We start from the raw sequence: 13451 nt of genomic DNA, 5'->3' as shown, positions 1-13451 counted from the left end.
GTTTTATGGTTCTCTTTTGTAGGCTCTCTTGGAAATCTAGATTAATAAAATTGTGCTTTTTAAAAAAATCTATTTTTAAAAATTTATTGCATTTATATGCCATCTTCTTCTTCCAAGGAGCTCAGGGTGGGGTACATTGTTCTCCTCCCCTCTATTTCATCCCCACAACAACCCTGTGAGGTAGGTTAGGCCCAAGGCCACGACCCAGTGAGCTTCGCTATGGCTTCTTGAGACAACATTATAGAAATAAATTAGAGTCATTCTACTATTATCAAGGGTACAGTGGTGCCCCGCAAGACGAATGCCTCACAAGACGGAAAACCCGCTAGACGAAAGGGTTTTCCGTTTTTGAGTTGCTACGCAAGACGAATTTCCCTATGGGCTTGCTTCACAAGACAAAAATGTCTTGCGAGTCTTGCCATTTTTCCCCCACTTCCCCCCCCCTTTTCCTAAGCCGCTAAGCCACGAATAGCCTTTTAGCAGCTCAGCCGCTAAGCCTTTAATAGCCGCTAAGCCGCTAAGGGGGTTGCTTCGCAAGACGAAAAAACCACTAGACGCAGAGAATCGCGGAACGGATTATTTTCACCTTGCGAGGCACCACTGTATAGTATTTCCTGGAATGGAGTGGGATATAAACAAGTTCGACTGTGCTTATCCCAGCATAGTAGTGCAGGCCACCTATGACATTTGTTAACAAGGAGATCAACATTCAGCTTAACAGCCAACTACACTGTAATTCTTTAGTTACCTTTTAAGCAGGGGTGGCTAACACAGATATTTCTGTGTTAAAAACCCCATCATTCCTGACCATTGGCAACGTTGGCTGGGGCTAATGGGAGATGTGGTCCAAAGACACTTGGAGGTAAAAAAGGGAAAGGGAAAGGACCCCTGGACGGTTACGTCCAGTCAAAGGCGACCATGGGGTTGCAGCGCTCATCTCACTTTCAAGCCAAGGGAGCCAGCGTTTGTCCACAGACACAACAATGGCTACCTCCATCTACACATTGCTTGAGCATCCTCCAGAGCAGGAGTGGGGAACTAGTAAGGCGCTTTGGCACAGACAGCATTCTGGATCATGTGGCCAGCAGGACTAAACTGCTTCTGGTGCAAGAGGACACTGTGACAAGTGCCAGAGCGCACGGAAATGCTGTTTACCTTCCCGCTGCAGCGGTACCTATTTATCTACTTGCACTGGTGTGCTTTCGAACTGCTAGGCTGGCAGAAGCTGGGACAGACCAACAGGAGCTCACCGTCATGCAGATTCGAACCGCCGACCCTCCGATCGGCAAGCCCAAGAGGCTCAGTGGTTTGGACCACAGCGCCACCCATGTCTCTTGTGGAGCACTGGACCTGTCCGGTGGCCAGATCCTTATCTCCACACACACGCACACCTTCACGGGACAAGTATGACAGGTGTGCCACCCTCCTCTCCATCACCTGACACCACAATGACATCAGGTGACCAGCTTTTGCCCACATGGTTTGAAATGCCTAGGCAGAAAGGATGTTCTATAGTATGGAAAGTGCTGCGCATGGATGAATGCAGGCACTGCTGATAAAGCCCCTTTCACCCAAGCCATGTATGATGACATCATCTATAATGTTGGGTGTAGGGCAGGTGAGTTTGACTAGATGAAACAGCCTCACAGGCCCAATGGGGACGTGTGGTGGGCCTATTTAGGCCTATGTGCTGAAGGTTTCCTACCCCTTCTGTGCTCCAGGGCATGATCTGAGGAACCATGAGCATTCACATTCATACCTAACGCTGAGCTGTGGCTTAACACAGACATTCCGGGGACCCATGCATGGCGTCTGCTGTTCCTAGCATGGAGTAAGGGGGTTAAGCGGAGACCCATTAACACAGCACTTGCTGGGTAAGGTCTGGCATTATAGTGCAATGTATCTATGCGAATCTTTCGCTTAAAGCAACGACAACTGGCTGTTTCCAGGTGTCTTTACTTCAAACAGCAATAAAGGCAGAACCTTTTCAATAAAAAGAATGGGTTTCTCTTGAGGATTTACCTTGCCATCCGCGGTGGTATTGATCCTGTAGTGGTAAACACGGCCCTCGTACCTGAGTGAGATGGACAGTTGCCCCGGGCTGCTCTCACTTTCCCGAACTAGGAAGCTGCCATTAATGAGGCTGCTCAGCAGATACTCAGCTGCACTGCGTGACACTGGCCCATGATACCAGGAATGCTTCTCCAGGCTGTTCACTGGGGTGATGTAGTTACTCGGAACCCACCCTTGACCATTCTTGGACCGTACTTCACTCCATTCACCGTTCTGGTTGTAGCCCAGTACGCGTAGCTTCTCACCTGAAGCACAAGAGGAGAAAATTCCAAGTGGGTCAAGTGTGATTGATAATATTTCATTTGCCCTGCCAAAAAATGAGGAATGACGGGACAAAGTACTCAAGAAAGGCCACCTGCTCAGGCTAGAGACAGGAAATAAACTGGAGTCTGTCCAGCACGGCTGTGGGAGGAGCAAAAAGATTATTAACAATTTCCTGTCTTCTCAGGGGACTGGGCAGCTTAATCCTTTCTGTCCAATTTTTTTTTACCCTAACTAAGAAACGTATCTGTCCTTGTGGTTTAAACATGTTTGAAGACCTCATACATATTTGTCCATTATATAACTGGTTGTAGGAACAGTATTCAGGACAAACTTTAGCAGATATTTGAAGAAGTATGTCCACAAGGCAGAAATTTGGGGATCACCAGTCTGGCACATGCGAAGGTTATCTGTGGTTCCTGCAGGCACAGCAATCCTCAAGTAATTTCTTTTTTTTACATCATTTCTGTACCACTTTACATTTCCATAAAAAAACCTACCTCTTTATATCCCCCCCAACCCCCCCCCCACTTCTAAGCATCAAATAAAACATTACAAAGTATGGAAGTTAAAAATTACAAATACAAATAAATACAAAAAGAGGGAGTGTCAGCTTTTCTCCCTAGCTATTTTCCTGATATGGGATTCTGAATTTTTGCATGCAGCTATCGAAGGCACAGGAGCCTTGACTGGGAAAACCAGGTGGCAGTGTCACTCCCTTAGTTCTGTCTGGCACCACTGCTTTCCAGTTATGCTTCTAGTTATGCATTTGTTCTGGAAATGAGACAGCAGTGCAGAGCAGTTGCTTGAGCTGGTGCTTTTGTACTCTGGTTAGTTTGCAAGGATGTTTAGGGTGGATGGGAGAGGCAGGGCAGCTTCCCCACTCGCCTCTGATGTCTGCAGGCCACACGGAACTGGAAGCAGGCACCTACTTTGCCCATGGAGGGGCTTCTCTGAATGTGTGTGGGGTTGTTCAAGTATGCTTTGTGTGTGTGTGTGTGTGTGTGTGTGTGTGTGTGTAAGTAATTGACAGAATGCACTGTGCAGAGAGGGAGAGACAGATGCATGTGTGGTCTGTGGGGAGGGGGTGGGGAGGTATGTTTCTGTATGTGTGATCTGCGAGAGACAGGGAGAAATGCACTTGGACAGAGAGGGAGAGGTGTGAGAGAAAGGAGCATGTTTGCGTGTGGTTTGTAAGTGTGCCAGAAGAAGTGTAGTGAAGCCACCTTGTATATTGTTCCTAGTGCTACAGACTCTTCTCTCTTACTGGACAGCAACAGCAACATCTCAGTCTCCATAGGAGCACCACTGTACTGCTGCCCCAGAGTCAGAACAAGATCATACATCTTTGCAATGCATCCCCTCCCCAGAAGATGGTTTGGCTTACCTTTGGTGATGCTCAGTGTGTTGTCACCACTTGCTACAAAATCATAAAGTGCAACAAAAAGATTGGGGTCGCTCTCAGTGGTTCCTAAGAGGTTCTCCTTGGAGCTCCACCTGATGGCTTCATTCAGTGCCTGGGGTTCTGTGTCACAACCATAGGGGCGGTGCAGAGCCTCTGAGGAAAAAGAAAGAATATGTCTGTTTAGTATTCACATTTAAAATCCAATGACACACTGAATTTGGTCCTGAGCAGCAAATGGAAACAAATATTTTTAAGTGTAACTCAGCAACAATAGTAATGCAAGAGATTTTGGTGCTTGAAGCAAAAGAATGTAAAGAACACCTCCTCTGCTCACTAATACGAAGCATGACTTGGTAGGAAATTATCCTGCACAAGCCCCAGGGAAATGGATAAGAGGTGGGGCCCATGGATCACATTTCTCCTGTTCTGCTACTCTTAAGAGCACTTAAAATCCCCTGCCTGGGGCACTTGCCTTCTTTGCCAACTGGATAAGTTGCCTTTGCCAAATAACAAAGCAGGCACCAAAGAGCTAACTGAGCAGTGCTTCAGGCAATTGGCAAAGTAGCCACAATCCTACTTATTACGTCTCCTGAGGTCACATGACCACAAGTCCAGGTAAGACGGTAACAAAAGTGTCATTTACAGCATGCAGCCAAGCTGGTGCCAAATGTATTGCTCTGCTTTTATTTGGACCACATCAGCGAGGCATCCCAGGACCTCCATAGATACTGCCCAGGCATGCACCCCGGAGTGGCCACTTTGCTGCTGCTAATGCAGCAAAAACAACACAGTATGCAACAGTTACAAGTTACCAGTCTCTGTAGCCCCAGCAAGTGCTGTGATTCTCCCGCAGATTGGCTTCGCCCCCAGAGGTGCACTCCATTGCCTTTGGAGACAAATGGATGCCAACAGCAAGCATTTACAGCATATGGAGAGGGATTTAATTCAAACAGGTCAAGAAGAAATTGGGGGGGGGGGACCTATTTATATTTCACGAAATACTCTCCGTGACTGTATACTTTAAAAGGCAATAATCTAAGCCAACACATTGGTTGATGAGACCATAAACACAACCTCGGAACTGTTTCATTACTGATATGCCAAGCTTCCCAAAGTTCTTGCTGGGCAAAGCAAGCTTCAGCTTTCTCTTTGCTTTAAGGCCTGAACCTCTTAAACCATCAAATCAAATTTCAAGTTCAAAGGGAAGTACAGCTTTGAACCAGATAAGACACAGATCCCCGCCCCCTTTATAGCAACAGTTGATCTTTTGTCAATTTGAACGAAATAAAAATATTGCAAATCCTTTAAGTAGGGATCTGTCATACTGTAAGGTAAAGGTAAAGGTACCCCTGCCCGTACGGGCCAGTCTTGACAGACTCTAGGGTTGTGCGCCCATCTCACTCTAGAGGCCGGGAGCCGGCGCTATCCGCAGACACTTCCGGGTCACGTGGCCAGTGTGACATCGCTGCTCTGGCGAGCCAGAGCTGCACACGGAAACGCCATTTACCTTCCCGCTGCTAAGCGGACCCTATTTATCTACTTGCACCCGGGAGTGCTTTCAAACTGCTAGGTTGGCAGGCGCTGGGACCAAGCAACGGGAGCGCACCCCGCTGCGGGGATTCGAACCGCCGACCTTTCAATCGGCAAGCCCTAGGCACTGAGGCTTTAACCCACAGCGCCACCCGCGTCCCCTGTATGCTAAATCCCCATGTACATTGGTGGCGCTAAAATAATTAAAATAAAAATAAGTAAACAAGCAGCCCCATTTGATATACATCATACCTCGGAAGTCAAATGGAATCCGTTCCAGAAGTCCGTTCGACTTCCAAAATGTTCAGAAACCAAAGTGTGGCTTCTGATTGGCTGTAGGAAGCTCCTGCAGCCAATTGGAATCTGTGGAAGCCCAGTCGCATGTTCGGCTTCCAAAAATAATTTGCAAACCGGAACACTCACTTCCGGGTTTGTGGCGTTCAGGAGCCAAAACGTTTGAGAACTAAGCTGTTCAAAAACCAAGGTACAACTGTATGGCTAAATCAGGCACCACAGCAAAAGCATTCAACTGCCATGTGAGTGAAAACACTCTAAAGCAGAGGTTTTCAACCTTTTTGAGTCCATGGCTTCCTTGACCAACAACATTCTTTCTGTGGCACCCCTGTGCGGCTCAGGAGCCCAGTTATGTCATCCCTTGCCTGCAGAGCTGGCAGTCTCTCACCCTTTTTTGAACACCCTCCCATGCGGAGTGTTCCCTTGGCCTCCACTCCCCTCTCCTTGGGAGTCCTCTGGGCAGCTGCTGCCACCACCCCTGGTCTCTGAGCTGCCCACCTCAAAGAAAGGTGCTTCCTCAAACTGCCCCACAGGGGCCTGCGACTTGACTGTCCATTCCCAACAGCAAGGGCTGACAGACTGGTCAGCTGGGCTCCCTCGCCTACTTGCTTGCTTACTTGGAGACTGCCTCAACTCCTGGCAACCAGCCCCCTCTGACCAGCCCCAGAGGCACCATTTGCCTGCACAGCTTGTGGCCAGGGCTGCTGCAACAAACAGATGTGCAAGCCTTGGGAGGGAGAGATGCGAGAGGGCATCAGAGGCGGGAGGGAAGGAAAGAGGGACAGAGGCCAGTGTTGCCCATGGCACCCGTGACCATCATTCAAGGTACCCCAGGGTGCCACGGGACACTGGTTGAAAACCACTGCCCTCAAGTAAGAGCTGAACATGAAGGCAGACGCACTCAACCAAGGTCAGGCAGCTCATTCGCGAGTTGAACAAGACATTTGTTGAAGATTAACCTAATGGAAAGATTGCTCAGCAAACACCTCAATTCCTCTGATGGTGGTAGCAGCAAGAAACAGTGAAGAGATGTGATGGATGAAGGAAGGAAGGAAGCATCAGCACTGATGCAAAAGAGGCACAGAGCCAATCCCCATTCAGAGCTCCCAATATCAAGAACTAGCAAACCGGCACCGGCAAGCCTCTTATAGCCTAGTCATGTTCAGCTCTGCCATAGAAGAACACATGAAAGCAAGGTATGAAGCCCAAAAGGAAGCTGGGGCAGCAGCATGCCACCTGCTGCGGCTTGTTTCAGAGTCTGAAGCAACACTGCTCACAAAAAGCCATTTCTAATCCTATGCAGCGTCATGGTCAAGAATTTGAGGGAACAGAAGCGCTTAAAGCTATCATTTGAATGCATTCGTAAGAGCAGCATTCTTATAGCTGATTTTTAGGTATTACTTTCAGGAATGTTCATGCTATCCACAAACGAGGCGCTAAACCGCTCCCCTGCATTAATGATAATGTTAGCAAGAGGGCATGCACGCATTGCTTTCATCAGCTACGGTAAGGCAATGAAGAAATCCAACTCCCACAAAAGATTAGAGATAAAAACCAGCCGTCTGCTTACAACAGCATATCACAGTGGGGGGAAATGCAATTCCCTCATCAGTTGCATTGCCAAGTTACATCCTTTTTTATTGTGAACAGGCTGTGCTTTCCCAGTTTCCTCGTTCCTTATGCATCCTCCAATATGAGTCTCCAATTGGCTGGAGATTACTTCTCACCCTAACACAAACATCAAGCAAAAGCAGCCTGTTAGCACCCCCAAAGACGGGAATCTAAAAATCAAACCCCACACAGTGTTAATTCCAAGAACCAGAGCAACTTAAGTCTCCAGCTCTTACGGAGGTGAAGTACAGTCATATGCAGTTACTGCTTTCCAAACATACCTCTCAAATCAGATAAAGTTGGTTTAGAAGCCTCCTCAGAAAAGGAACACAGTGGCTCAGCATTCTCTTTGCCAAAACTGCTTGAGTGAAGAAGAACTGTCCCCAGGATCATGTTGCTTCTTACCGAAAGGCAACACACAACTGCCTAGCACAAATCAGAATGCTTTTCCCCAGGACACGGCATGCTACACATGTGACTCCTACTAAAGAGGATAAGGGCCAACAGGAGAAAGCAGGGCTGTTGGCGTGGGAGGCGACGCAAGTGAGCAAAGCATTCCTCTTTTCAGCAACTGGAAGCGTTAAGAAATGTGATGCTTTCCAACAGTTAGAAGGCAGGGAACAAACCGCAAATTGAAACGTGTCTGGAACCGACAGGCTGTAACAATGAAAGCTTATTCATTCTTGGATGACAGTTAAGATTGCTTGATGGGAAGGAATGTTTTCCACAGCATAGTTGAGCAATGCGTATTAACACACACTTTTTCCAACACGTGGACAACCGCGTCAGCATGCTTGACAACTATCCTTGAAGAGCCAAGATTTAGTCTCAAGTTATATTCCTAGATCAATTCTGTTGCAAAAAAAGTTTATTTACTGATGGCGATGAGTCCAAGCAAGCAACCAGGTGATATTTTTTGTCTTTTGCAAAGGACAGACTCCTGGCCCCAGCTATCCCATCCACTTGGCTTTCACAATGGATGCAAAGAATCTCATTTTATTGATAATGGGATTGGCAGTCAACAGCGGGTGGTTAAGTACCCCTTAAATCTGGTGGTGTATGGAAGTGTCTCATTCAACTAGCAGAATAGGCAGAGGAATAATTCATTCATTGCAAAAGGGAATTATTTTCCAACTGCACACCAAACTCACTTTCTCCTCTACTTCCTGGCTCTTCTTCAGGCTCATAAGAAAAAGCTAGTGCAGTAATTATATCAGTGTCAGCAAAAGAGTTACTTTTATTAGCCAAGAGGTCTGGAAAGGATGCATTTCTGAGGTTCAGCTACCTCCATCCCAGATCACCCAAGCAGATTTGTTTTTTCTTAATTACATCTCTGTATTAAAAAAAAAAAAAGTTAAGTGATGACAAGACTGGACATTGACTCTTGCCCATGCAAAATGGACAATGTGCAGAATCACAGTGGTAAGCTGTTGAAGACACTCAGACAGCAGGGGTAAGAACTGAACAGCTGACAGCAGCAGGAAGAAAGCCTCTTCTGTAACTTGGAGCTGAAGGGAAAAATGTGTGTGCTGTGAAAGCACCTGCCACTGTCAGGGTGAACCATGAAGAGTTAGTTAGTGGCTGTGCACATGAGCTCCTCCACCCTCCCCTACCATAACATGAAAACTCCCCAGAGTCACAGATGGAAAACACACTCCTTTATGTGAAATTGAGCATAACTAAGTTATTGCAGGGGGTTGGACTAGACGACCCTTGGGATCCCTTCTAACTTATGATTCTATGATGCCCATTCTTTATACCAATATTCAGAAGACAGAAAGGTTTCTCAAGGAAAGATAAAACCATGGTTTTGTGGCACAAGCGTAAGCGAGTCTGGGGACCAACACAACCCTGTCCTCCTCTGATGCAGTTTCTACATTACTTGAACTCATAAACTGTGGTTAGCACTAGCGTTAAGTATGTTTTGTTCGAAATAAGCCCGCTTTAGACAACAGAACAAACTATGGTTAAGTGGAAGCTTTCAAACTCTTCCTTCTGGCCACATTGGGGGAGAAACATACAAACCCGGGACTTACCTAGGCTAATTCACATCATGCTAAACTAAAGGTGGGGAATCTCTGGCCTGCAGGCCAATCTTGACCTGTCGGGGGTTCACTTCGGCCTTAGAGGTCGTTTTCCCTAAACTACGCCCACCCACTCATCAGCTGTGTCACGGGTGTTGATGGGTGGGAGAACAGGGTTAAATTCTGCATATAAGTCTTACTCTGTTGTTGTGTATAATGTACTTCATCTTCTCCGTAAGTACCAAGGACTTAAATTATTCTGTTTTTTAAGATTAACACTTTTGAGAAGCACTTTAAGACAACCTCCACATACATATTTGCAAATCTCCCTGTGCTCCCAAGAATTTAGAAGGGGACGAGGGGAGACTTGCAAAGTTGTACACTTAGACAGGTGGGCCGCTCAGTTTTAGCCCAATATCAAAACATAGAGGCAGTCTCCATTTCTAGGCAGGATCACTCGACCTATCACAAAACTGATAGAATTGTGCTTGGAACAACCACCAGTCAATTACCTTGTAGTTTCCAAGTTCAACTCAACCTTTCCCCCCTTCTCTTTGAACAAAGTATTAATATGCTTAAAGAAAATTGCATGAATGGATTCAGGGTTTTTTGTTTTTCTTTTGTGCCCAAGAAATACTAAATGTGAATAATTCTTTTTAAAAGCACCTGTAGGGACAATGATAAGCAAAAGCATTGAGAATTTAGCCTTAGCTTAGCTAGCTAGACTCCCCAGATGTTCACAACCAGCAATGAACACTTCTGGGGTGGGGAGTTGCAATGAGGTTAAGCTAGCTGTGTCTCTCAGATCGATAAATACAGAGACACACTCTGCTTGGGTAGTAGCTACAGCCAAGGACAAGGGACTCTATTCACAGCTGCCACGTGTCCAAGGTAACAGAAAACCTCACAGACTGCAAAACAGAAGAATATTGGAAACACACACCCCCCCTTATTCATTTCTGACAATCTACTCTGGTAACAAAGATGGCATTCATGCACAACTGCTTTGACTCATAAGAGAGGTGGGGCAGCAATGCACACAATGAAGTCACAAGGATTCAGGAAAAACATATTTTTCATAGCTAGTCATATGGGGAAGGGAGGCAATCTAGGAACTGGCAAGTCTTCCAACTCTGGAATCTCATATATCTCTCCCCCCCCCCCCCCATTTCAGAGTATGCTTAGGGGTGGTGAGAATTCTAATCCACTTTCATGACTAGGAATCATGACAGTTCTTCAACATTAGAATTTATTGATTTATTTCATTCATGGGTGGCTTCCTATGAAAAATCACAAAGTAATTTAAGAATAAAATAAAATCATAGATTGTAAAGTTGGGGGGACTCTGAGGGCCATCTACTCCAACCCCCTGCAATGCAGGAATCTCAACTAGATCATACATAACAGATGGCCACCCAACCTCTGCTTAAAATCTCCAAGGAAGAAGTACCCACCACCTCTCATGGGAGCATGTATCACTGTCAAACAGCTCTGACAGTCAGAAAGTTCTAGTAGGACTCCCCTTTCTTGAAATTTGAAGCCATTAGTTTGGGTTCAAGTCCCCAGAGCAGGAGAAAACAAGCTTGCCCAATCCTCTATGTGACAGCCCTTTAGACATTTGAAGATGGCTATCATTTCTCCCTCTCAGTATCCTCTTTTCCAGGGTAAGTAAAGGTAAAGGGACCCCTGACCATTAGGTCCAGTCGTGACCGACTCTGGGGTTGCGGCGCTCATCTCGCTTTATTGGCCGAGGGAGCCGGCGTACAGCTTCCGGGTCATGTGGCCAGCATGACTTAAGCCGCTTCTGGCGAACCAGAGCAGCACACGGAAACGTCGTTTACCTTCCCGCCGGAGTGGTACCTATTTATCTACTTGCACTTTGACGTGCTTTAGAACTGCTAGGTTGGCAGGAGCAGGGACTGAGCAACGGGAGCTCACCCCGTCGCGAGGATTCAAACCGCTGACCTTCTGATCGGCAAGTCCTAGGCTCTGTGGTTTAACCCACAGCGCCACCCGTGAATCGCTTTTCCAGGGTAAACATACCCAATTTCCTCAACCGTTCTTTGTAAGGTTTGGTTTCCAGACCCTTGATCATCTTGGTTGCCCTCTTCTGCACATGTTCCAACCTGTCAATATCCTTAAATTGTGGGGCGCAGAACTGGACACATTACTCCAGGTGTGGTCTGACCAAGGCAGAATAGAGCGGGACTATTGCTTCCCCTGGGACACTATATTTCTGTTGATGCAAACTAGAATAGCATTAGCTGAAGTTGTGTTTAGAGTGAATTGCTACCCTATAAAAATGTCTGCTCCAAACAATGTAAAAGAAAGCACTCACTAAAACAAACTGATTAGGGCTGAGTAATCTGGTTTTCTAGCAGCTAAACATTGTGATATGCCAATATATCACAATGTCTGAAATATGGATGGAACTATGTAGAGGCGAATGGGGTAACGTCCTGGCAACCGCTACTATTTAGGGGTCTAAAACAGATATATTTTTCTTACCTTTAACATATTGTTACAACTATTATTTTATATTGCACAGAGCAACAGGGGAGGCAGGAATTGCAAGAGAAGTGATGACTGGCTTTATGGTGTTTCCCACATCACAATTTTTTACATAGCACATGCACAGATCATAATTTGCAATATATTTCCATGTTCATATTATGAAACCTTTACCATGATGTCAAATTCAAACTGATTTTGGACGATATATTGATACATCGCCCTGCCCTAATACTGATGTCTATGGTCAAGGGCAGGGACGCAGGTGGGTAAAACCTCAGTGCCTAGGACTTGCTGATCGTAAGGTCAGCGGTTCGAATCCCCGTGGTGGGGTGAGCTCCCGTCGTTCAGTCCCAGCTCCTGCCCACCTAGCAGTTCGAAAGCACCCCTAAGTGCAAGTAGATAAATAGGTACCGCTTTATAGCGGGAAGGTAAACGGCGTTTCCATGTGCGGCACTGGTGCTGGCTCACCGGTGCAGCTTCGTCACGCTGGCCACGTGACCCGGAAGTGTCTTCGGACGGCGCCGGCTCCCGGCCTCTTGAGTGAGATGAGCGCACAACCCTAGAGTCGGTCACGACTGGCCCATACGGGCAGGGGTACCTTTACCTTTACCTTATGGTCAAGGGCTTTCTATAAATGCAAGTTTTCTGGTCAACCCCCTGGCAAGAACCCTCTTGGCAGGAGTGGGTTTTCCCCACCCAAAACCTTCCAGGGGTGCAGGCTCTTTTCCCCCCATGCAAGTCAATGCAGACATCACTACTATTTGATTTTCCCAAAACAAAATGGTGGTGATGGTTCACAGGAACTTAGAAGTGCTGCCTGCACACAAACACTGGAATCAATTTCAACTGAAACAAACAAACAAAAATCAATGAAAAGACAAAACACTGAACCAGCAGGAAGAAACAAAGGTACTATGTAAAATAAAGCTAGAATCCACATGATTGTAGCTTTAGTCTGCAAATAAATGACCTTGCTTAGTATCCTTGCATGTGAACAGAGAGCCAGACAGGAATCTGTCTTGTCTTTCTGTACAGCATAATCATGTCTGTTTACAGACAAGTGTTCTGCACAAATAAGAATACAACTAGACTGTGTAAAGGCTTAGCTGTAAAGCAACATAAAAGGTAAAGGTAAAGGTACCCCTGCCCGTACGGGCCAGTCTTGCCAAACTCTAGGGTTGTGCGCTCATCTCACTCTATAGGCCGGGAGCCGGTGCTGTCCGCAGACACTTCCGGGTCATGTGGCCAGCGTGACATCGCTGCTCTGGCGAGCCAGAGCCGCACACGGAAACACCGTTTACCTTCCCGCTAGTAAGCGGTCCCTATTTATCTACTTGCACCCGGGGGTGCTTTCGAACTGCTAGGTTGGCAGGCGCTGGGACCGAACGACAGGAGCGCACCCCGCCGCAGGGATTCGAGCCGCCGACCTTTTGATCAGCAAGTCCTAGGTGCTGAGGCTTTAACCCACAGCGCCACCTGTGTCCCAGCAACATACTGTATACTAAGCAACATACTGTATACTAAGCAACATACTGTATACTATTTGTTATGGCAACTTATTAATATGCATGCTTGCCTGGGAAATATATAAATTGCAAAATGGGAAAGGTACTTAGAGCAGTCTTGATTTAACTTAACCATCATCGTTCTCAGTATCTGTTAAATGCTTGGGCTCCTCCAGGCCTTCCTGCAGGTCAAGGAGCACAGACTAGGACTTGAAATTGTGGTCTACTTCTCAG

At 46.6% G+C, this 13451-nt stretch overlaps 1 protein-coding gene across 6 annotated transcripts in view; it reads right to left on the bottom strand.

Moving 5' to 3' along the window:
- Positions 1-13451, bottom strand: part of ABL2 (ABL proto-oncogene 2, non-receptor tyrosine kinase) — a 53163-nt gene that overhangs the window by 17964 nt on the left and 21748 nt on the right. For 4 of the 6 annotated variants that reach the window (XM_028732360.2, XM_028732361.2, XM_028732363.2 and 1 more), the window contains exons 2-3: positions 3722-3892; positions 2023-2318 (exon numbers count right to left, since the gene is read on the bottom strand). In XM_028732360.2, the coding sequence (XP_028588193.2) occupies positions 2023-2318; positions 3722-3892 (467 nt within the window). Of the gene's footprint in view, positions 1-2022; positions 2319-3721; positions 3893-7455; positions 7610-13451 lie in introns of those variants that run through there. The other 2 variants (XM_028732364.2, XM_028732365.2) reach the window with 2 other exon arrangements.

Source organism: Podarcis muralis, chromosome 5 (genome assembly GCF_964188315.1).
Source record: "Podarcis muralis chromosome 5, rPodMur119.hap1.1, whole genome shotgun sequence".
NCBI classification, from domain to species: Eukaryota; Metazoa; Chordata; class Lepidosauria; order Squamata; family Lacertidae; genus Podarcis; species Podarcis muralis.
Note: the sequence above shows the minus strand (reverse complement) of the source record. Positions and strands in the feature narration are given on the sequence as shown.